Source organism: Lontra canadensis, unplaced genomic scaffold (genome assembly GCF_010015895.1).
Source record: "Lontra canadensis isolate GAN:19392208 unplaced genomic scaffold, GSC_riverotter_1.0 scaffold28, whole genome shotgun sequence".
Classification (NCBI taxonomy): domain Eukaryota; kingdom Metazoa; phylum Chordata; class Mammalia; order Carnivora; family Mustelidae; genus Lontra; species Lontra canadensis.
The window spans coordinates 9185431-9208606 of record NW_022631022.1 but is presented as its reverse complement, the minus strand read 5'-3'; the positions used below and the strand labels follow the sequence as shown (position 1 = coordinate 9208606).

Below are 23176 nucleotides of genomic sequence, written 5' to 3'. Positions count from 1 at the left end.
ATATATATATATATTTATATATATTTATATATATATATATTTACTCCTAACCCCGAACCTGGGCTGTTTTTAGGACTCACCCAGGAAATTTTGAAAGGTCATACAGTTGAGTCCCACCCCAGGAACTCTGATTTTCACTAGGATGGAGTCCAGAGACTGACATTTTTTAAAAGATCTACGGGGCCTTCTAAACGAGATGGAGGGGTGCCTGGGTGGCTCAGTCATTAAGGGGCTGCCTTCGGCTCAGGTCATGATCCCAGGATTCTGGGATCGAGCCCCACGTTGGGCTTCCTGCTCAGTGGGAGCCTGCTTTTAACCTCTCCCCCTTTCCCTCCCCCTGCATGTGCTCCCTCTCTGTCTCTCTGCCAAATAAATAAATAAAATCTTTTATAAATAAATAATAAACGAGATGGAGTCCATTGGCTCGTGTCCAAAACATGCCCTGCCCTCAGAGGTCCACATCTTAGTGAGACATGGAATCCTGAGTGTTGTGCCACCAGGCAGACCAGGATGCGGGAGGTAAGGACATTTTAAACAGAAGCCACAGATATACGGAAGAGAAAGAGATCTGAGAACGCTTGTTGGAGGGGATGGGATCTTGCTGAGCCTAGATAAGACTTGGGGCATGGAAGGGGGGCACCCAGGCAGAGGAGGGAGAAAAAAAGGATCATTAGAAACCTTATTTTGGGGGCGCCTGGGTGGCTCAGTGGGTTAAAGCCTCTGCCTTCGGCTCAGGTCATGATCCCAGGGTCCTGGGATCGAGCCCCGCATCCAGCTCTCTGCTACGCTGGGAGCCTGCTTCCCTTCCTCTCTCTCTCTCTGTGTGCCTCTTTGCCTACTTGTGGTCTCTGTCTATCAAATAAATAAATAAATAAAATCTTAAAAAAAAAAAAAACTTATTTTGGTTAGTAATTAATTATTTTGTTTTCCTCCCATAAGTTATCTGGAGAACATCTCAGTATGGATCTCTATGTATATATATGCTTCTTATATAATTTTGTAACAAGATTTTGTCCTGTTTAGTAATAGGATATGATCATGGGTTTAGCATGCTTCTAGACAAGGGTGTCCTTCCTCCAGCCCAAGAAGAAGGCAGAGAAGGGTGTCCTTACCCATTTCTGGTCATGTGCTTCAAAATACCTACCATATACAAAACGCTGAACTGGACTTGCTCTATTCAGAAAATTCAAATGCCTAAGTCTTCTTTAAACGACCCAGCCAGTTATGGAGGAGGGTGATGAGCAATTTTGCCAAGAATGTTTCAAATAGGCAAGCCACCCTGCGCGAGTTCAATGAATTCATTACTAATTCATTTCATTCTGTGATTTCTCTTCTCTGCCATTCATCCCTCCCCAAACTAGGAAGATGTGAACACTTGAAGCTGAGTAGGTCAAGCGGAAATGTGCGTATTTTCTTGTGACATTTCTGACCTTACACGATTGATTCCGATTTTGATGTCTTTTCTTAACAGGTCACACAAGGTTGTTGGAAAAACCCTTATGTAATAAGTGTATTAGGAAGGGTTGCCTCCCGCTTTGGGGGATAGGCAGGAGAGCCAGAAAGGAGGGGCGATAGTACAGAGCTTCAGCTGTGATCGGGTTATGATACTTCGCATGTCACCGTGATTGCATTCAAAGCATTTTATAATGTTCTTATTAATACTCAATGCAGCACCACTAGAAAAGGAAACACGGACTATTCCTACTGCCTTAAAAAAAAAAAAAGAGAAAGAAAGAAAAGAAAAAGAAAAAAAGAAATTGAAGTACAGAGTTAAATAATTTGGTCTGCTTGGTTCCAGGAAACCTAAGGGGGAGAAAAAAACTCTCCTTGTCACCAGGCAGGCTCCTGCCTCCCACTCAGAGTGGAACAGATCCACTCCCGCTGCTTCTGGTGGTTCCTGACTCACCTTCACAAAAGGAGGATACACTGAGTCAGAATGGCATTGACTTTTATTCACTTGTATTGTACTTTATACTTGTATTGGTGGAAAAAGGGGAGTTCCATGAACATTGCAAAATGAAAAGGAGGGACATAAAATGCAGAAAGACAAAGCTTATAGCATCCATCATTTCTACAAAGAGTAGATGACACAAAGAGAAACCAGATGATGCAGGACATGCCCTGGGGACCGCACGCATTCCTGAGGGGAGAGGTGCCTCACCCACAAGCAAGCATCACACCCAACCCAGGTGCTAAGAAGGAGCTGCCAATGACCTGGGAACCAGGAGGGCAGGTAGGGAAATGTGAAAAGGCCAGAGGGAAAGATGGTAAATTCTGAAGAAGATAAAGAAATGTAAATCTTTTCTGACTTCGAGGGACTTAGAGTCCATCTACACAGTATGACACACATACAGACAGACAGCCTGCAAGACTGCATATAATTAAGCACCAAATAAATAACTCCACGGCAAGGGCTGATTGGAAGAAGAAATGAACTCAGTGAGCTAAGTCAAAAGTTTCCAGGAAATGAGCCTTTTTGCGGGCCTCAGAGGATTCTGATAAATGGCAAGAAAGGGAAGGGAGGCCAGCCATGAAGAATGGCCCTGACCAAGAAGTGAATTCTAGCCTGACTATAAAGCATGGACATGAGAGTCAGTTCATTCATTCATTTGTTCAATCAATCAATCAATATTTATTAAGAACCTATTGTATGCTGGGGCGCACCTGGGTGGCTCAGTCGGTTAAGCATCTGCTTTCAGCTCAGGTCATGATCTCAGGGTCCTGGGATTGAGCCCCATGTCAGCCTCCCTGGTCAGTGGGGAGCCTGCTTCTCCCTCTCCCCCTGCAGCTCCCCCTGCTCATGCTCTCTCCCTCTCTGTCAAATAAATAAATAAAATCTTAGAGAGAGAGAACCTATTGTGCGCAGGCACTATGTTAGGATCCAACAGCAGGGACAAGGCATTCGGCTGCCCCACAGGAGTTTACACATCCCAGAAGGACTACAGGAAAATAAGAGTTGGACAGGGGCAGCCTGGAAGAGATTTGAGACAGTACCACATTTTGGCCTTTAGCCTGTTTTCTGTAAGAGCTGAGAGTTTTTGAGTAAGAGTGACAGGTGCAAAGCTCTTATTACCAGGAAAATGACTGTGGCAATGCTGTTTCTATGAACTACAGGGGGAAGACAGTGAAGATCACTTAGGAAACTCTTGGGATGGTCCCAGCCTAAGAGATCACAGATTCAAACCAGGGTGACAGCTGGGAAAAGGAGGACACACTCACAGGGCTTGGAAACCAGCAGGAGTCCAGAAGAGAAGATAAGGACCGACAAGGTCCCAGATATCTCCAATCTAGATGTCTAGAGAAATACTAAAAGGCAAACCAGTGAGGAAGAGAAGGTAAAGGGGATACTTTTCTCTAGCCCCAGGATTGGAATGTTCTGGAGGCTGGGCTTTTTTTCAACCACTGTCTCCATTTTTGCACCATTATTGATATTCCCACTCTGGATCTCTCTCTTTTCTCCAGCCTGACAAAATCTGTTCTTGGGCAGCTTTAGATGGTCTGATAGAGTAGTTCACAGTGAGGTGCTAGTAACCAACCAACAATTTATCAAGACCAATACAGTAGCTCAGAGGGACCGGTAACGGTCAAGCTTGGCATTGACCATAACCACGGAGGAACCACTCTGGGCAGAGGGCTTTCCAAGCATGGTGGAGACAGCCACTGACTCCATGCATCTAACTCCAGAATGGTCTCAGGCAACTTTCTATTTGTCCCACTTCTGAACACTGCTCTATCATTTTTGCTTCAGTAAGATAATTAGAAAGGATTGACTGGTTGCATCCCTGTCCTTGTAAGATGGTATCCTGGAGGACAACCACCAGACCTTCCTCTGGGGACATGTTTCGTAGCATGTTACCTTGCTTGGGCCATAGAGTTCCTGTGCTCTAGGGCTTTCAGTCACCTGGGAGCTTGTTAAAAGGCAGATTCAGAATCAGTAGATCTGGGGTGAGGCCTGGAGTTCTGTCGTTCTCATAACATCCCAGCTGGTGCCTACACTGCTGGCCCAAGGACCCACAGCTAAGAATGTGTATGGGAACAGACAGCTCCCCTCCCCAGCAGACTTTCGATTCCTGCCTTAAATCCCTCCTCTGCCACTTTTCAGATGGGTGACCCTGAGCAGGTTTTTGTTTCCCTGTCTATAGGAAGAAAACTAACACCTAACTCAAAGGAGGTACAGACGCAGGTGGGTCTTCAGGAATCGTTCATTGCGATAACCGATTTCTCTTCTCTTCTGGATGCTGGGAAAAACTGTGAAAATTACAGGCACATACTCCCACAAGGAAAGGGAAAGTCTCCAGAGGCACTAACTGAGAATGCAATGCACAAGATACCTTCAGAAACTAAAAAAGCCACTGAAAACTTTTATCATTATGAAACCCTGCATAATTACAAACACATCCAAAAATAGCATGATCCTGTGTTTGTCTCAGTGATTTATAACAGCAAGATCTCCTACATGATTTCCCAGTTCTAAAATTTCCATCCTCCAGTTTGTAGGAAAGAAAGCATTTTTTTGTAGATTTTATTTATTTACTTAAGAGAGAGGGAGACAGTGGGTGGAGGGAGGAGGTGCAGTAGGGCAGAGGGAGAGGGAGAAGCAACTCTCTGCTGAACACAGAGCCCGGTGTGGGACTCGATCTCACAACCCTGAGATCAAGACCTGAGCTGAAGGCAGACATTTAAGTGAATGAGCCACGCAGGAACCCTGGGGAAAAAAGCATTTGAAGAAGCCAGGTTACCTGGTTCAACCAACCTCAGTGTATTCAAGCTTCTTCAACCCTCCCTTGCAAGAATCCTCCCTTCCCCAAAGTCAGCGTCCACCCTGCACTGAGAATTATTGTCCTAGTACATTATGAAGTTTTTGATCCAAAATGTGTCATTTACATGAAACTAAAAAAAATGCATTTACCATCACGAACCAGAATAGTCTCATATTTGGAATTCTTTGTCATAGGTGAAGAAATAAACCTCGACATTTCTACATTTTGAAAAAGCAAACCTCCGGCTCCGTAAATGCAGTTTTTGTCAGGCTAAATATCAACATTCCTTTGCATGTATTAATCCTTTAACCCCAGTATGTGAGCCAAGTGAACATAGCTGCATAAATATTGGGCTCCAAAATAATCTGCCTCTTGTTTTACAGATAGAGTGCCTAGGATTTCTTTTTTAAATCCCTCCCTTTTACTTTCTCTATCCCATACCCAGAAAAACTCCTACTCAGAGAAAAGTAGGACTTTCTCTTATCACTAAGAGCTAACCAACCTTTCAAAAAAAAAACATTGGGAGTAAACGGTAAGAGCTATTCAAAACCAAAGAGAATGCCAAGACACTAAAAAAAAAAAAAAAAGTTTTACTCTCGATGCAAATGAAGCTACCGGAATCGGTAGGGAGCAGAATAAACAAAACAATTAAGCCATTAGCACTTCTCCTTGGAGACAAACTGGCCTTTGGAAGCGGGCAAAACCAGATCCCACTCTGGCAGGTGAACGGTTAGCCCACTAAGGGAAAAAAAAAAAAGGGCAGTAAATTCTCCTCTTTGAACCTGAACAGACAGAAACTTGGTCAGCTAATAATTTTATATTCTAGTGGTCCACATCGCCGAACAAGGAAAAACTTCTTATCCTCTCTGGTACTGATTTCTTCCATCACCAAACTCAGCCTAACCAGCACACTGTGACAGTGAGGAGCTGGAAAGCGAGGTCACGGGTCACACCTGATTTGAAAAGGTTCCTTTGGCGTTGGGAACTTCTCCTCAAAGGGCTTTGGTGGGTTCTGCTTCCATGTCTGCTTGGGAAGAGCAGCACTATCCCTTAACGGGACGAGTTGGGACTGGCTTTGGGACTGCCTTTGGGACGGGCTGTGTGGCCTCCGGCAATCCAGTAACTCTTTGGGTCCCAAGTGAAGGAGGGTTGTAGTGAAGAGAGTGAGAGTCAGATCCAGAAGGCATTCCAGCCCACCAGCTTCCCTCGGCCACCTCTGCCTTCCAGGAGCTGAGATGAAGTTGCTGATATCCTGTTCTATTAAAAGAAAACTCAAAAGGAAGCTCAAAACTTAAAAGGTTTTATCCGAGGGGGCTATTTTTATCTTTGAAAAACACTTTCAGTTTACAATTAGTTAACTGTCTACTCTAATCCACCGGCTCTCATCAATCACTCACCCGCTGGAGGCCTCAATGCCATGGCCAAGTTGCATGGGAAGGCTTTCAGCTCTCCCTGCATTTCCGGTCTAGTGGGGAACAGTGTGGTTGCGTGCAGCAAAGCTGCTGATTCTACCAAGTGCTAGAATGATGATGGAATGGATAATGATGCTAAATGCTAAAATGATGATGGATAGGTGATGGAAACACAAAAATGAGTGTGACACGGTGTCCCTTTAAGGAGTTTATACAGCCTAATCGTGATGTAGGAAGCAAAGGCAAAAGAAAAACTAACTTCCTTACTACCTACAGCCCATTCACAAGTCCTTAAAACAGGCAGAGTCACATTCCTCCAGGAACTCAGCTGCCTAGATGTTAATGCTTTGCTAACGGCAAAAGGCAAGCTTGGCCTGACCCTCTGGATCCTGTAAGTCTACTTTAACATGTAAAAATTCCTTTGGAAACTTCCTTTATCTCTACCTCCCAAGATACACCTTGGCAGTCATCCCCCCAAGCATATGGCCCACCGATATACATCCGAAGGGTCTTGTGACTAAAGGTTTTATTAGACAGTAATGAAAGACCTTTTCCTAACAATAGCTAGCCCCTCAAGGTCCTGGAAACCTCGATTCCAAAATTCCTTAGAGACTTACACTATCCCTAAGCCCCTCCCAACTTGCAAGTATATAATGGGCCACTACTCACCACCCAGGTGCAGCGCTTTCTGCCCAAGGGTCCTGTCCCTGTGTTTTAATAAAACCACCTTTTTTTGAGACCAGAGATTCTCAAGAATTCTTCCTTGGTGGTTGGCTTCAAACCCTAACATCTTTCCTACATCAGCAGGACAGGGAAATAAGCAAATATTTAATGAATTACTATCACTCAAAAACCTCTTGTTGGTAGGAGGGCCCCAACTCACCTTGCCTGTCTCAACTCCACTACTCCTGGTCTATAAGCCTCTCAAAATGTCACTCAGAATGTTCTAACTGGCGATCATACGTATCTTTCCAGACCCCACCAGTTACTCGTACTTCTCCCCTTTCCTCCTGCCTCACCTTGGAGGCCATTTTTGTAATACTCTGGAGAGCTTAGAACACCTCACACCACCCAACCTGGAGTGGAGTGTGGAAAACATACTCCAAAAAGCTCAAAAAGTCCAAGTCTGCCCATTCTGTTAGTTGATGAGTTCCAGCAGAAAGATTTCACGAGGACAGTTTGAACTTACCAGTATTTGGATTACCTGTGAATTTTAAACATCTGAATTTAACCAGTCCTACAAAACCACGAAGCAACTAAAAAGCATACTGTCTGCTCCAAAATCCCATTTTGATTCTTGTAGTCCCTTTGTTCCTCTGTATCTCTCTGCCTGCTCCTGAAACCTCCACATTTAGGAAGATCACCGGCAAGATACAATAGATTCCATTTTCTGGGAGAACTATCTTTTTTTCACAGATTCCAAAACAGCTGGGGGGTGGGGAGGGGTCAAGCGGGTGGTGATTGCCCCGGTTTTATAGCTGGCTGGCGAGTGAAGACAGGTACGCTGGGCAGACGGATTTTCCTGCCTCCAGTCAATGAGCAGCTTGGCTTTCAGGTGCCCTTTTAAGTATCTTTATCCTCCTCCTCTCTGTCCTCACCATTCCATCTCTCCAGAGGCAAGCTGAATGAAGTGAGGAGTGACACTGACATCAGACAACTTCATCGTTCCCACTAAAATCAAAGGCTCCGGTGACATTTGAATCACAGGGTGCTTTCACTGCCTCACCCCTCCCTGTTTCACTCCATCAGCTGAGTAACCAAGAGCAGCAGTTTATAGGCGTGGATTTAACTAGCACTACACTGGGTTGGCAGTTCCGCCCTCTCTCTACTCAAAATAAAGACCAAGAGGGCGGTTTTAAAGACTATACTCACACAGAGAAGGAAATGCAAGCATTTTTCCCCAATAGGCTTAAAAATAGCACTGGGGGTGCCCGGGTGGCTCCCTTGGTTAGGCGGCTGACTTCAGCTCAGGTCATGATCTCCAGGTTCTGGGATCAAGACCCACGTGGGCTCCCTGCACAGCAGGAAGCCTGCTTCTCCCTCTCCTTTTTGCCCCTCCCCCTGCTTGTGTTCTCTCTCAAATAAATAAATAAAATTATTTTAAAAAGAACACAAGTAGTGAGAAAGTCATATGGCATTAAGGCTTATCTCAAACTTTCTAAAAAACAAAAGCAAAAACAAAAATAGCACTATATACCTAGTAGAACAAATCACAAAAGGAGGTAGGATACAAAGATGAATATGGGCTCTACCTGAAAAGAAAATGACCAGATAAGCAGATAAATGGCACATAAGCAATCATGACATCTTTGCAGATAAGACTGTCATGGGATTTTGAAGATACCTTCCAACTCTGAGAATCAAGAAGGCGATATTGGGACTGGCCTCAAAGGAGAATGAGACCACTGGGATGGGGAATTAACTGTGGCTAAACATCGCCAAACTGAGAACACTCAAGCCTCTAAGGGGCACAGCAATTAGCTGGACCTGGCCAGGCGATCCAGGTAAGAGATGAAACAAAAAAGTAACCTGAAGCAATACTGCAGAGGTCGAATCCATCGCACTTAGCAACTGGCAGACTCCTGCATGAAATACACCTATGCCACCTGACACTGACCCACCACTGCTGCAAAAACTGAAGGCTGATTCATCGCCCCAAACAAAGACCACAGTGCCTATTGTCTCTGTAGACCAGACAACATTTCATATGCTGGCGTTCCACACAGTCACCGGAGAGAGGTGCTAAGCAGGCTTCTACCGAGGACAAGAAAAGAGGGCTGCGACCGAGGTAGGAGGAGAAAGCTGCCCTTCGTGCGGCGGCCTTAATTATGTGTCTCACTTCTGGGCAAGTGCAAACTATGTTTCCTGCCTTCTCCAAACTTTCTGCAACTAGAAAGGCAAGAACCTCGTGAGGAAAGGACAGGACAGTAGATAGAGGATGTGGTTGGGGCTTGGACCAGGGGACAGAAAGAGTTAGAAGGAAGAGGCTATCCAAGCTCCAATTTTCTTTCTCCTACACCCCAAGACCTAGTCCTAGATGACAGAAACAGAGTACAGAAATCTTCTCCACCATCCAGTCATTGGAACCCAGCAATTTCTTTCTCATTATGTGCCCTCAATGAACAAACATTAATTTTATAATTAATAAGAATAAATCCTTACCAGGAAAATAAGGAACTGTCAATAATTTACATAGAGTCAAAACCTTATGTCCTTGATTTATATTTGAAGTCATACTGGAGGTACAGATTTTTCTTTGTGATCACTGGAGAATTTAAAAACATAATAAATGTAAGACCAATGCTGTGAGTCTGTTTTTATGTTTTATTTTTATTCTTTAATTTTTTAAAGATTTTATTTGTCAGAGAGAGAGAGAGCACAAGCAGGGCAAGTGGCAGGCAGAGGGAGAAGCAGGTTCCCTGATGAGCAAGGAACCTGACGTGGGGCTCCATCCCAGGACCCTGGGATCATGACCTCAGCCCAAGGCAGAGCTTAACCAACTGAGCCACCCAAGCATCCCTTTATACTTTATTCTTATTCTGAAAAATCAGGTTAGTTGCCAACAAATAATACCTACCATTACTTCATAGTAACTTACATTGGTTTAGTGTCTATGGGAATCTCACAAAAAAATTTAACCTACCACCTTCCTTTTCTCTAGTGCTTTATTATGTTTGATTTTCAAACTTTTCCAATAAAAGCAGGTTTAGGACCAAGACCCCTAGATTGTGGCTCAAGAGAAACAGACTTGTAACTCTAGGGCCACCTCTTCTATTAATTTACCAAGTGACCTTGGTCACGCCATTTAAATTCTTTGGACCTTAGAGGGTCATCTGGGGAGGCCATAGACCACTTTGGGGATTTATGAATCTTCTTCCCAGGAAAAAATGCACATATGAACATGGACACAAACTTAAGCAATTTCATGGAACCCCCACTCAAGAAGTCTCCAGGATATTTCTTATCCTGACAGTCTACTTTTAAATGCTTCTGATCATTGAAAGAAACAAGTATTATTCATAGAGTCATCACCATGATGCAGGCATGTGGAAGAAGGAATGAAGAGACCAGCAACCATGAACTGGTTCTACCAATCCTACCTAATCATATAGTACCTGAGTAGAGCTAGGACTGTAGGGTAGGGAGCCACCCTGTCCTGCAACCCAAGACAACGTATGCTGAGATATCATTGCTCCATACTCCTGGAGACAAAATGGGGACAAGTGTCAAGACTGCCCAGTGACTGGAGACATCTACATTATTCTGTGAAACAAAGACCCTACTCTTAAAAGTCAAAGGGAATTACCAAAGAGTAATTAGTGTCAAGAGCTGAGTTTTGCTTATTTAAAAGCCAACCTGATACAGAGATAAGATAAAATGATATCTAAGATTTGCTCCAACATAAACCAAGGGAAGATGAGAATACAGAAAACAGGATTGAAACAATTATATGCCAACAAATTAGACAACCTAGGAGAAATGGATAAATTCCGAGAAACATACAACTTAATCAACACCAAATCATGAAGAAATAGAAAATCTAAACTACTAACAAGGAGACTCAATTGGTAATCAAGAACAGTTCAATAAAGAAAAGTCCCGGACCAGATGGCCTCCCTGGTAAATTCTACCAAATATTTAAAGAAGTATTAATGCCCCCCTCAAACTCAAAATGAACGAGGAAGGAACACTTTCAAACTCATTTTACAAGACCAGCATTACCTTGATACCAAAACCAGACAAGAGCACCACAAGAAAATTACAGGTCAATTCCCCTGATGAACATAGATGCAAAAATCTTCAACGAAATCCGAGCAAACCAAATTCAACAATACAACAAAATGACCAAATGCCAAGATCAAGTGGGATTTATTGCATAGATTCAGGGATGGCTGGACATCCACAAGCCAATCAATGTGATACACCCCATTAACAAAATGAAGAAAACAAGATCAGCCATGAGTTGTCAAGTTTGTTGAAGGTGGGGGGTGAGTTTTCTCCCCACTTGTGCAGTTTAAAATTTTCCATTTAGAAAAAGAGAGAGAAAGTCAAAGTGAAAGACCCATGGGTTAATGGATTTTTGAGAACCATGTCCAAAGCCAAATTAATCCTCAATTCACATCTTGTTGAGGAGCCCACAGATAGCACAGTCTGTGGCTCACAGAATATGGAACTGACATGGGGTTATTTGGGGCACCGTCTTACAGGCCAAGATAGGGCTTTCAACCAAGACAAAAAAGGATTTTTGTGTGTGTGAAGCAAGTCTTTGTCCACATGGCAGCTCAGGGCTGGCTGAAACGGCAGAATTAAGCAGTGAGCGGTATTGTCCCCACCTGTTCCAAACAGAATTGTTCCACCCTTCTGTCCAAAGGGCCATCCAGCCCAGTCTGGTTTGGCATGGTTCACTGCACTCTCGGTTTGGACTTTACTTGTAAAATTTTTGTTATGTTCACAAAGCTCCCTTTAACCGATAGAAAATTATTTTTCTTCTGGTTGTTAGCTTCTGCTTTTACTTGTTTTCTCCAACAAAAATAGCAATTTGAAGATCATATTGAGTCTTCATAATGCAAAAGAACCGTAGTTCCAATTCCTCGTGCTTTGGGAGCTTAGCAGGAGATCAGGAGCCACGGGGGCCTCGGCCGTACAGAGAGGTTCAGAGGGCCGGCCAGGGAAAGACTGAAGCTGCCGCGGAGTCTGTTCCTGCCTCGATGTATTCCCAGCTAAGGCGAGCTGAACGAAAAGGCTGAGGGTGGGAAACTGTCGCTGAGCCGTCAGGGAGCCCTCTTCCACACTGACTCTGGGCTTGGCCATGGGGCTTGCTTTGGCCAACGGGAAAACAGCAAGCATGATACAAGCTGAGGTTTAAAGAAAGTGTGTGCTAGGGGCGTCTGGGTGGCTCAGTTGGTTGGGCATCTGCCTTCGGCTCAGGTCATGATCCCGGGACCTTGGCATTGAGCCCTGCATCAGGCTCCCTGCTGAGCAGGGAGCCTGCTTCTCCCTCTGCCCCTCCCCCTTGCTTGTGCACACGCGCTCTCTCTCTGCGTTGAATAAATAAAATCTTAAAACAAAACAAAACGTGTGTGCTGAGGCTTGCTTTCTCTTTCACTGTTCTTGGGAACTCTGTACCCACTGCTATGTAAACAAGCCAGGATTGGCCAGTTGTGACAACAGATACATGGCCAAGACATCTCCACTGCCCCCACTTAAATTGTGCCAGCTATCTGACGGGGAGTGAGGGCATCCTAGATCATCCAGCCCTAGCCAAGCCATCAGCTGACCACAGGGATCTGAGGAGCCAGTCCAGACCACAAATGCCCAACCCATGCACAAATCATGAAAAAGATAATAAATGTTTATTACTTAAACTACCAAGTTTGGGGTGGTGTATTATACCAAAAGCCAGCAGACACAATAGGGCAAGAAAAGGTGACTAATGTACTGAACATCCTGGGATACAACCCCTAATGACCCTTTACGTAACATTCAATGGGACTTAATAATGATCTGATTGTATGTCAACTGTCATTAAAATAATCTGACGTAGATCCACAATTGACCACACTCCTTAATATTCATCTCAACACAATGTTTGCTACAACTCTTGGAATGAAATCATATGGGCTTCGGGGGTTTACCAACCTCCTAAAACTATATGAAGATTTATATGTTTATGTGTCTTATTTTAATTGGAAAAAGATGTTAAAAGTATGGAGCTTAACATAAACATCTATGCACACACTGCCTAGAATTAAAGATACTATTTTATTGAATTTGTTAATACATAAAGCAAATAAAACATAATCAATAGTATTAAAGTTAGTCAACTGACCCCAGCCTTCTCCCTTCTCTACATCTCTCTATCTCTTTTTTAAGTAATCTCTACACCAAAGCTAAGCCTTGAGTTCACAGCCCTGGGATCAAGAGTCAGACTCTCTACCAAATGAGCCAGCCAGGAAGGCGCTCTCCTTCCCTCTTTAGCAGCTTAAATTTGGTATCTTTCCAGTCTATTGATTTGTATTTTAGACAAATATATACATCCCTAAACAATATATATAATTTTGTGGTTTTTAATTTTTCTTTTTTTAAAAAAGATTTATTGACTTATTTATTTATTCATCAGAGATCACAAGTAGGCAGAGGGGCAGACGGGGGCGGGGGGGGGAGCTCTCTGCCAAGCATACAGCCCGATGCAGGGCTCAATCCCAGGACCCTAAGATCATGACCTGAGCTGAAGGCAGAGGCTCAACCCACCGAGCCATGCAGGCACCCCTAATTTTTCTTAAATGGTTTTTATTATATGTATCTTTCTACAACTTGCCTCTTCACCAAACACTACTTTTGTGAGATCTATCCATATTGATACCCTATTATCAGTAAGTCACATATACTTAGGCATTCCTCTACTAATAGGCATTTAGATTGGTCCTGTTTATTTTTGGTTTTACTATTACAAACACTGTTAGGACAGGTCAATAGCTTTCAACATATTTTCAGAAGACCTCAGGACACCCCCAAATATTAGGAATCTCTGACAATCTGTTGGGGGAAAGTTGAATTGTTATCACTTCGTAGACTTGTTTTTGCATTTGAGCATTCCCAAGTCTTGGAGGAAGCCATCTTTATTTAGGGTCTAAAGTAGCTTCATAGGTACTTCCACATCTCAGTCCAAATTTCCTATAACAAAGGTCTGCATCTACTTGGGACACTAAAAGCAACCTTACTTTCTTGTTGTTGCTGGAAAGCCCTATATTAGAAAATGATACTGCCCAAATCATTCTATTGCCAAGAAATGTTATGCGAGGGTGCTGCCCGCATCAAATGCTGGTCATGACAATTAATCACTAAGAGACTTGTGTTATGGTATCCTAATTTTTTATTTGTTTTCTGTCATGTTTAAGGACTAACAGGCTAGATTTCTTGGGGTATCTCTTTCCCCTTGGTTTCTACCTCCTTAGTTTACTGGAGGTCAGAGAGCTTTTTGGCATGACTTTTACTTTTCCACTCACTCCGTGTGTAATATCATCCAGAACCCAAACTTTGTGATATGCAAAATCCCAAAACAAGGAAATTAAAATCCAGGCCCTTATTACTCATAATGGGCAATGTTCTTGGGTCTAAATTATCCCACTCTGACACTACTGGGTAAAATTAACTAAGATAGATTATTTTTTAATCAACCTTGCCTTCCCTCCCAAGTACGTGAAATAATGAAGCATGATACAGATGCGTGGGTTCAGAAATTTCAAATTAGAAATATGTTATGCAATTGCTTGTGAAAGAGCATAAAATTAACAGATCGGGTTCATTACACACAAGGCAGTGTGTAATTCATCTGTGATTTCCCAGTGATTGCCACCATGTTTGATAAGGATTCTGCATATTAAACACGTATGCTATCACCTCTTCTCCAACTACTGTTGCCTTTTCCACTTTGGGGTTCAAAGCTCTCCAACTAGTTGCGTTCTCTGATAAAATCACTCATACTTGTTAAGTTGGAGCCAGAGGCCTCAGCACCCACGGGTGTCACATATTTGAGTACCAACACCATAATCTACAGAGAACACCAACGGCACCCACCTTTGAGCCAGGACTTGGGAGTGTGGAGTGTCGCCCAAACCTGCCTGTCCTGCTTCCGACTCTGCACCAGAGAGGGGGCTACATGTCTCAGAAGCGACAGGAAGCTGAGCAGTTCACTGCTGACCCGTGCGGTCCCAGGGGTACAGAGAGGGCCTCCCCAGGACATAGCTCTGGCGACAAAGTTTCTATACAGTTATGACAGGCTGGATAATCAGGCTACATGGAAATTATTCTACTACCACCTAAATATGATAAATATGCTTACCAAGGAAAAGGAATTCTAAAATAGGTGGGAAAATACCTAGCCCCACTTGTACATTTGCCCCATAATTACAACTACAGAAAAATGGTGTGCATTTGGATAGGCTGGAAGGAAACCCAAAGACATGAAAGTAATTACTGTTACGGTAGCGGTATCATGGTTGAGTTCTTCTAAATTTATTCCTTAGGATCTTTTAAAGTTGATATAATAATGAATCAAAAATAAATGACCTTCCATCTCCAAGCAGCTTTTTTGAAGGAAAGAAAGAAATGGTCATGTCTAGACTCTAAGGAAATAGACCCTAATCCACCACTACAGTTTGGTGAGGAAAACTTTTTTAGATTGGGATCAGAAAACCTGGGATCTTGGCACCAGCTCAGCCAAATCCTCTCTCTAAGGCTTCAGAAGTCATTTAACCACTCTAAGTCTCCCTGTGAAATCCTACCTAAGGATTTCACACAAGAAATCTTTTTTTAAGATTTTGTTTTTTCCAGTCATCTCTACACCCAACATGGGGCTCATACTCACAACCTCAAGATCAAGGGTCTCATGCTCCACCTACTGAGCCAACCAGATGCCCCTAGGGTAGAATTCTTAAACACTCTCCTTGGCCTTCTACAATGTGGTACATTTTATTTTTTACATGTAGCATATCATCATAAAGTCCCATGAATGAACTTTGACCAAACACATCAGAACTCAGAACATGGGAGAGAATCATGTGCCCTCCTTCCAAGCAGTTCTTCTGTTTATTCCTGGAAAGAGCCACCTCCTCTCTGTCCTCCAAAGCCTGTTCTATATGATATTTCACATCTTCGGTAAGGCCCATATTTTTCTCCTTTGAGGCAGAATGTAACTTCCAGAAACAGCTGAGGGCCTTGGTATGAAGTCTGGTGAGTAAGATGGGTGATAAGGCTGAACACTAGTATTTTAGGTCAGAAAGGGAGTAAGAAAAAAAGAGTTTCTTAAACAGCCATTCATTAATGCTTTGTAGGGGCGCCTGGGTGGCTCAGTGGGTTAAGCCTCTGCCTTCGGCTCAGGTCATGATCCCAGGGTCCTGGGATGGAGCCCCGCAGCATCGGGCTCTCCGCTCAGCGGGGAACCTGCTTCCTCCTCTCTCTCTCTGCCTGCCTCTCTGCCTACTTGTGATCTCTGTCAAATAAATAAATAAGATCTTAAAAAAAAAAGAAAGAAAGAAATGCCTTGTACATTAATGATACTGTTCACTGGTGGCAACTCAAAAGGGAAGGCTGACTTCACTGGGTGGTACAGTCCCAGGTTCCATAAAGCCAATAATTCTATTTTGGGGAGCACTCTTGACTAGTTCTGCTTCTCTCAAGTGTGGCTGTCATAAAGATAGGTAAAATTAAAAAAAAAAGAAAACACAACAACTTTGCTAGGGTGCCCCAAAACCTTTTGTCTCTGCCAAAATAAATTGTGAGGTTGAAATTCAAAACACAATTTATTTACCATTATTACAGAATGTGCTTGTAAGGCCAAGATGTTTATTTTTAATACCTTTGGCATTTAACCTTTAACCCCTTATTGCTCTGTAAATATTAAATCCCAGCAAGGTAAAAAAAATAATAATAAAAATATTAAAAACTCATCATTTTAATCACATACTGATGAAAACATAATCGCTGCTTCTTTGTAAAAAAAAATTGGCAGATGACTCATACTTGAAAAAATCATGACTGTACAAAATTTCTACATATTCCATAATGAAGCTCATAAAACCCTGCATTTGTATATAGGTTCAAAAAGAAGCTGATGAAGAAAGCTTTCACAAGTTCTTTCCAAGTAACGAGACCCAATCCTTTCTCATTAGGAAATGCAAAGTACTGCATGTTCTCTCTTTTATTTAGTCTCACATAAGCTCATGACATTAACACTGAGTACAGGAGCAAAAAGACGTATTCCAAGTCATATTTACCAAAATGCTCATTATCTAGCCCCAAGGAGAACCCCTGAGACAGACCTCAAATTCATGACATTCAGCTGTAGAAAGGAGTAATAACAGAGGTCCAGCATGCTGGAAAGGGCAAGGAGGCATTTTCACCCAAAGCCGGGGGGGTGATGGGTTAAGAAAGAGAAATTCAATTTACAGCCTCGCCACTCACACAACTTACATACCTACACTGGTGTTTAGATAGCTCTGAATCTGGATGCAGATTTTCCAGGTTGATAGCTTGGAGGTTCCATGTGCTGAAAATACCAGGCTACTCCCTCTCTTAAGGGAAACCCAGTGGGAAGGTGTGGATGTATTAATAAAACACCATTACTGGTATAGAGCCAAAGTTTAGACGGTCTTGCTGGTGGGTGAAAGGAAGGAAGCATGTGGTTCTCAGGGATACTGTTCTGAGATTTACAACAGAGTGGCTGCTAACAGCTGACCTGCAGGTGTTCGGCCTCTCAGCAATGGCCAGAGCACTTGAAAAATTAGCAAGTCCGGCAGAACAATTTGGATTTCCAGCTTCCCTTGAAATATGTAATATGGCCGATCTAACCATAACTGGTAGACATAACTAACCATGACCTAAGGTCAAGTAATGATGCCTTTTTTTTTTTAAGATTTTATTTATTGATTGGACAGACATATTACAAAGGGGCAGAGAGGCAGGCAGAGAGAGAGGAAGGGAAGCAGGCTCCCCGCTGAGCAGAGAGCCAGATGCGGGACTCGATCCCAGGACCCTGGGATCATGACCTGAGCTGAAAGCAGAGGCTTTAACCCACTGAGCCACCCAGGCGCCCGTAATGATGCCTTTTTTAGAGGAGCTTATTTGCTCTCTAGGGGCCAGCCTCATCCCGACAAAAATTGTATCCTGTACACTCACAACGCTGAAATCCCTAGCAAGAGTGTGGGGGAGGCGGCCTTCACCTTCCCCAACTATCTGCTTCCTCCACTTCTTATCCCTCTCCATCTGCTGCTCCGCTGGCTTTCCCTTCATGTGTTGCACCAATCGAACTTCTCCCGTGAGGCTGGCCAACTCACATTGGCCCCTAGATAATGTCGTGAACTCCAGCTCTTTCCCTAACCCCACCGCGTCCATCAAAACTTTTGGGGGGATGCCTGGTTGGTTCCGATCAAAAGAGCAACTCATGATCTCAGGCTTATAAATTTCAGCCCGGTGTTGGGTGTAGAGATTACTTAAAAATAAAATCTTAAAAAAAAAAACAAAAAACAACTCACAAAAAACTTCTCTGTACTTCAACCCAATTTTTTTTGTTTTCGTTTTGTATTCTGTCGTTTTGGCCCGGAAACTATTAGCAAATCTGATAAACTAATCAGTGGGAATGGACTAGGTTACCTTCCCAGAAAACATATTTGAAATCGATTCCAGACTTTTTAAATACATGCCCTGCCTTCACCCAAAGGAACTTACCTACCTTGCAGTCAGCTATCTGACAGATTTCTAAGTTCCTAGGTCTATTCCTGTGTACTTTTTATGAGTAACATGTGCAATTCACTCCCAAGTACTACATAAGTGAGGAAAAAAGAATGTGACCTGACCACAGTCTGAAGGAATGGCCAATTCAGACTTACTTAAATATTTTAGTATATTTAACTTCAGAGAAGCCCTATGAATAATAATTTCTGCATCCAAAGTATATGGCAGAGCTACAGACATGGGCTCTAGCCTATTAGACCATTCAAACCGTCATGGCCACAACGCAGAACTTCCCTTGTAAATGATAAAGCCAGACGCGACAAAGGAAATCTTAGTAGGGTATGATTATTAATTAAAGACAAAAGAGGGGCGCCTGGGTGGCTCAGGGGGTTAAAGCCTCTGCCTTCGGCTCAGGTTATGATCCCAGGGTTCTGGGATCGAGCCCCGAATCAGGCTCTCTGCCTGCTTCCCCTCCTTCTCTCTCTGCCTACCTCTCTGCCTGCTTGTGATCTCTGTCAAATAAATAAATAAAAATCTTAAAAAAAAATTAAAAAGACAAAGGAGACTGCTGTACCCTCCTAACCAAGGTACACTGAGTTATAAAGGCAGGCAGAGATTTTTTTTTTTTTTCAGTTCTTCAAGTCTCCTATGGAAAAAGGTACAAATTTATATTGCCAGGTAGTGTTGTTGCTTCTCCAAAGATGGAGAAAAGTGGTCCAAAGTGAACTTTTAAGAAAGAGACAGGAGGTGAACTATAAGCTGGATATTGTGCTCATGAGTCAGAAAATGACAATATTCCTTATGAGTCACAATTGAATGAGTCTTGGGAGGGCCGTGGGGACAAGTGGAGAGTCTTCCTCATGTGCCACCAGACTTCCTAAAAGATCACACACACAAACCCGCAAACAACAGTACAGGTGCTCTCCCTACAGCCCCCGTCAAGGGCCCGAGGAATTCTATTCTCCATGCTAAGCCTCAGCCACACCCACGGAAGGCAATGCCCCTTCTCTTCCTGTTCTGAGCAGCTGAAGGATGCAGCTGGGCAGACCCAGACAGATGTGAAACACAAAATGTAGCCTCATCTGGCTTGAAAGCATCTTATATAAACAGTAAACAGTATAACTGAGGTTTCTGTTTAAGATGGGTGATGCTCTGTTCTCAGACAACCTCACATAGCTAATGAACAATCTCTCAAGCCAGGGAAGAAGCGATTCATTTCATTTTTGCCATGCTACTCTACATCTAGTAGATGGAGCGATGGCAAATCTCCGATTTCAGGACAGCAGCTGTTTCAACTTTTTTCTGATGCGCTGATAGTCGCCTGGCTGCCCGCAACGGGGCCATCTGCGCTGTTGGCAGGGAACCCATCAATAGGTAAGTCACACCCTGTCCTCCCATAGACACATTACACAAGTCTGGCAACAAGTCTCTTCCTTCCAACATGCCTCCTCTGCACCCATTTGATCAACCACCTTCAAAAGCAGTGCAGCCGAACTGAGCATGGAGATTCCGAGGTCTCCAGAAAAGGCATTATAGACTACTTTGGTAGTGTATCCAGCAAGAAAAATGAATTAACTAAGGGAAAGTTAATTTTCTCAAGGTAGCTCTCAAGTATTTGAATTCAGTTAAGTTTCTTGAAGCTCTTGACATAAACACATTGATTTTTTTTTATATATTTATATTTTTTTTTTTTAGAAATATTGACCCACGGAAAATAATGATGGCAATTCCGAAGTACCAGGACTATCACATTGCTCAGATTCAAGCGGCCAATTAGGTAGTGGCCCAATTCGGTCGCTCCTCCACCCAACCACACAGTGAGTGTAAGTAAATGATTCTCTCCCAGGGGTTCCAAAAATAATGTAGGTTAGACTGACTTCTTAAAACCGGAAACTTAAGGAGCAAATTTATTTACAGGTAAAGTGTCCTCTTAGGGAGGAGCAGAAGTGACACAATTTTGGACTACATAAAAAGAAAAAGCTTGTGTCAAAGATGCCCTTTTAAAGACTTTCGTTTTTAAGCATTCTTTTGAATAAACAGCACTGGGTCTAGAGCTGCTTTTGAGTTTCGACCGTACGTTCGCATGGGCCTTTGCTACATTTCTCAGGCTGGTTATGCAGGGCAGATTTTTTTTTAATTGATGTTGTACTAGTTATCGTTTTTGACTTAACTCCACATTCACAATCATTAAAACGGAACAAAACAAACCAGAAGGGGATCAGGCCATCTACCCAAGCAGGGTTCTTTGAAAAGGAGCAAGTGTGGAAACTATGAAACCTTGTAGTAGAACTTCTTTTTTCTTTTCTTTCTCGGATGGACCGTCCATCTCTTCAAAACCGAGTCCTTGCTTTTGTGCTTCGGGAAGAAACGTACACCCCACCGAGACCCGGGGGGGGGGGGGGGGGGCGGCTCAGGGGAAGGGGGGCGGAGTTGGGGCTCTCGGGGGCGGGGAGAGGAAAAGTCAGAAGCCAGTCGGAGAAAAAGTCAGCCACTTCCCTGTATTCCCAAAGTGCCAAAGGAAAAAGAACAAAACACTCGACTTCCTCCCGGGCGACCGGTTCGCGGTACACCGAGAAGCGCCAGTCACCTCGCCCTCGGGGAAGGGGTGGGGGTGTTTACTCGGCCGCTCGGGCGCTGAGACCCAACGGGCCCGCGCGCAGCGAAGTCCAGGCCGGCGAGGTTGCCGGCTGCGCCACTTTCGCTCTCCGCCGCCCGCCCAGCTCCAGGTGCTCGTCCTACCTGGCGCCCCTGCCGCCCTTTGTGCGGCCCGCTCCGCCCCCGCCAGCGTGCGGCAGCCAGGCGGGACAGCTGCGGGCGGCGCGGGGGGCGGAGAGGCGGGGAGGCGGGGAGGCAGCCGGCGCCCGTACCCGCCGGCGGGGAGGGGAGCGCGGGGCGCGCAGGGGAGGGGGCGCGGCGAGCCGGCGGCCGCGCCGCAGAGCCGCGATCCGGGCCGCCGCGGGCGGGAACGCAGGGGCACGGGCGCTGCCCACCGGCCCGGCAGGAAAAGAGGGGTCCCCTCCGAGGGCCGCGCCCCCGAGCTCAGAGCTGCCCACACACTGGCTTCCGACAGCTGGCAGCCATAGCAACCCGGCCACAAAAAGTTTCGCGGCGTCCAGAGCGACTTGAAAGAAAGTTTTCCTTGGCCCCCTCGCTCTCTCTCCCCCGGCCAGGGTTTACGGAAAGCGGCGGGCAGAGCTCGCGACGTGCCGACTCCCGCGTCCACCTTCTCCACCCCTGGCCTGGGCTGCGCGCCCAAGGTGGGCACCCCGCGCCGGCGCTTCCTGCCCCATCCCAGGGTCAGGCGTCCCGGGACGCCGCGCGACCAACTCACCATGGTGACTCGCGCCGCGGTCCCTCCTCTGCGGGGTCCGGCTGCCGGGGAGCTGGGGCTGGATCGCAGACTCCTGGGCGAACTTCAAAAGTTGGTCCCTTTCGCCAAAAACAGGCTCCCGACACCCAAGCACTCACAGGAGCCAATGGGAACCCTGGGGGGACTCCATCCAGGCGGGATCTGCGGCGCTAGGTGAAGGGCGAGAAGGAGGCGACTTAGCAGACGGGGCACATCCTGCCAAAGGCAGGGGTCCACTCGGACCAGGCGCTCGCAACCCGCGTAGGTGAGCCCGATACTCTCCGCGCGCCTGCCTGGCTGCCCAGGCGCGCTTCTTCTTTCTTCAGCCACTTACTCTGTACTCCTCCGGCAGAGCCTCGGTTCGGGCTGGGCAATCTGTCCATAAATGGAGAATTCAGCTCAGGCCTGACCAATCAGGGTTTGTTTTCACAGCGTCACTCCTCAGGGAAACCGTGGTAGCCAACAAGCTTGGAGCTGCTGGAGTTTCCAAAGACCTCTGGATCCTGTAGTCCTCCACGCTAGCTTCCAAAGGAGAGCCGCTGACCCGGCTCGCTCCCGGGTGCAAGACCTCAACCGTGCAAAACCCTCCGTGAAAGTGAGTAAGACACACTCTCTCTCTCTCTTTTTTTTAAAAACGCGAAAATTACGGTAGGTGTGGCTTCCAAGCCGAAGTGGTATGATTTTCCCATAACTTTTTTTTTTTTTTTAAGAAGGAAATATTTTATCAGCATAAAAGATCAGAGTCGTGGCTGCAGCCCAAAGGAAATCCTTTTTCTTTCCAATGTCTGGATTGTGAGGAAAGTCAAAAATATCATTCCCCTACCCCTCCTTTTACCTGAATTTCCTTGGGAAACAAAGGAAGGCTTTTTTTTTTGCTTTCCCCCCCCCCCCTCTGTCTCTCTCTTGGGGACTTTTGAATGGTGAAAAAGTTGCACTGCAGTGAACAGAGAGACAGGAGAAAGATAAGTGAGGGAAAAAGCACCCACCCACCTCAGTCAACCGTATCTGTTGAGAACAATTAGCTGTACAACCATACCTGCAAAGGCAAAATATTCCAGAATATGGAGTTTCAAGGCATTGAGTGGGCAGTGAGGAGGACATTGGAGGTGGGGGAAGAATCCTGAAATAAGGTAGAGAGTGTGGTCTTATTGTTTTAAGCGTTCAGAAGGTAATCTTGGTGGGTTACAACATGACTGCCCTCCCAGGATCTGTGGTAGGTAAGAAATGAAAACTTCTGACTTAGAGAAAGTATGAAGCATTATGATTTATTGTGATTTACTTTATGAACTTTGGTGGTAGGTCTTCACTTGATCTAGGATCCTAGAGTTGGTATGGATGTTAAAAATCATCTTGCCTGGAATGGCTAAACAGAATGTGGTATGTCCATACAATGGAATACTATTCAGCCTTTAAAAAGGAAGGGA

The 23176-nt window shown here is 44.8% G+C and overlaps 1 protein-coding gene across 1 annotated transcript in view; it reads right to left on the bottom strand.

The window, feature by feature from the left end:
- The window catches only part of MYO1E (myosin IE), a 193177-nt gene extending 170991 nt beyond the window's left edge, over positions 1 to 22186 (bottom strand). Inside the window, exon 1 of the mRNA XM_032864826.1 lies at positions 21735 to 22186. Within this exon, the coding sequence (XP_032720717.1) occupies positions 21735 to 21737 (3 nt within the window). The 5' untranslated portion in view covers positions 21738 to 22186. The remainder of the gene's footprint in view (positions 1 to 21734) is intronic.
- Positions 22187 to 23176: the final 990 nt, after the last annotated feature.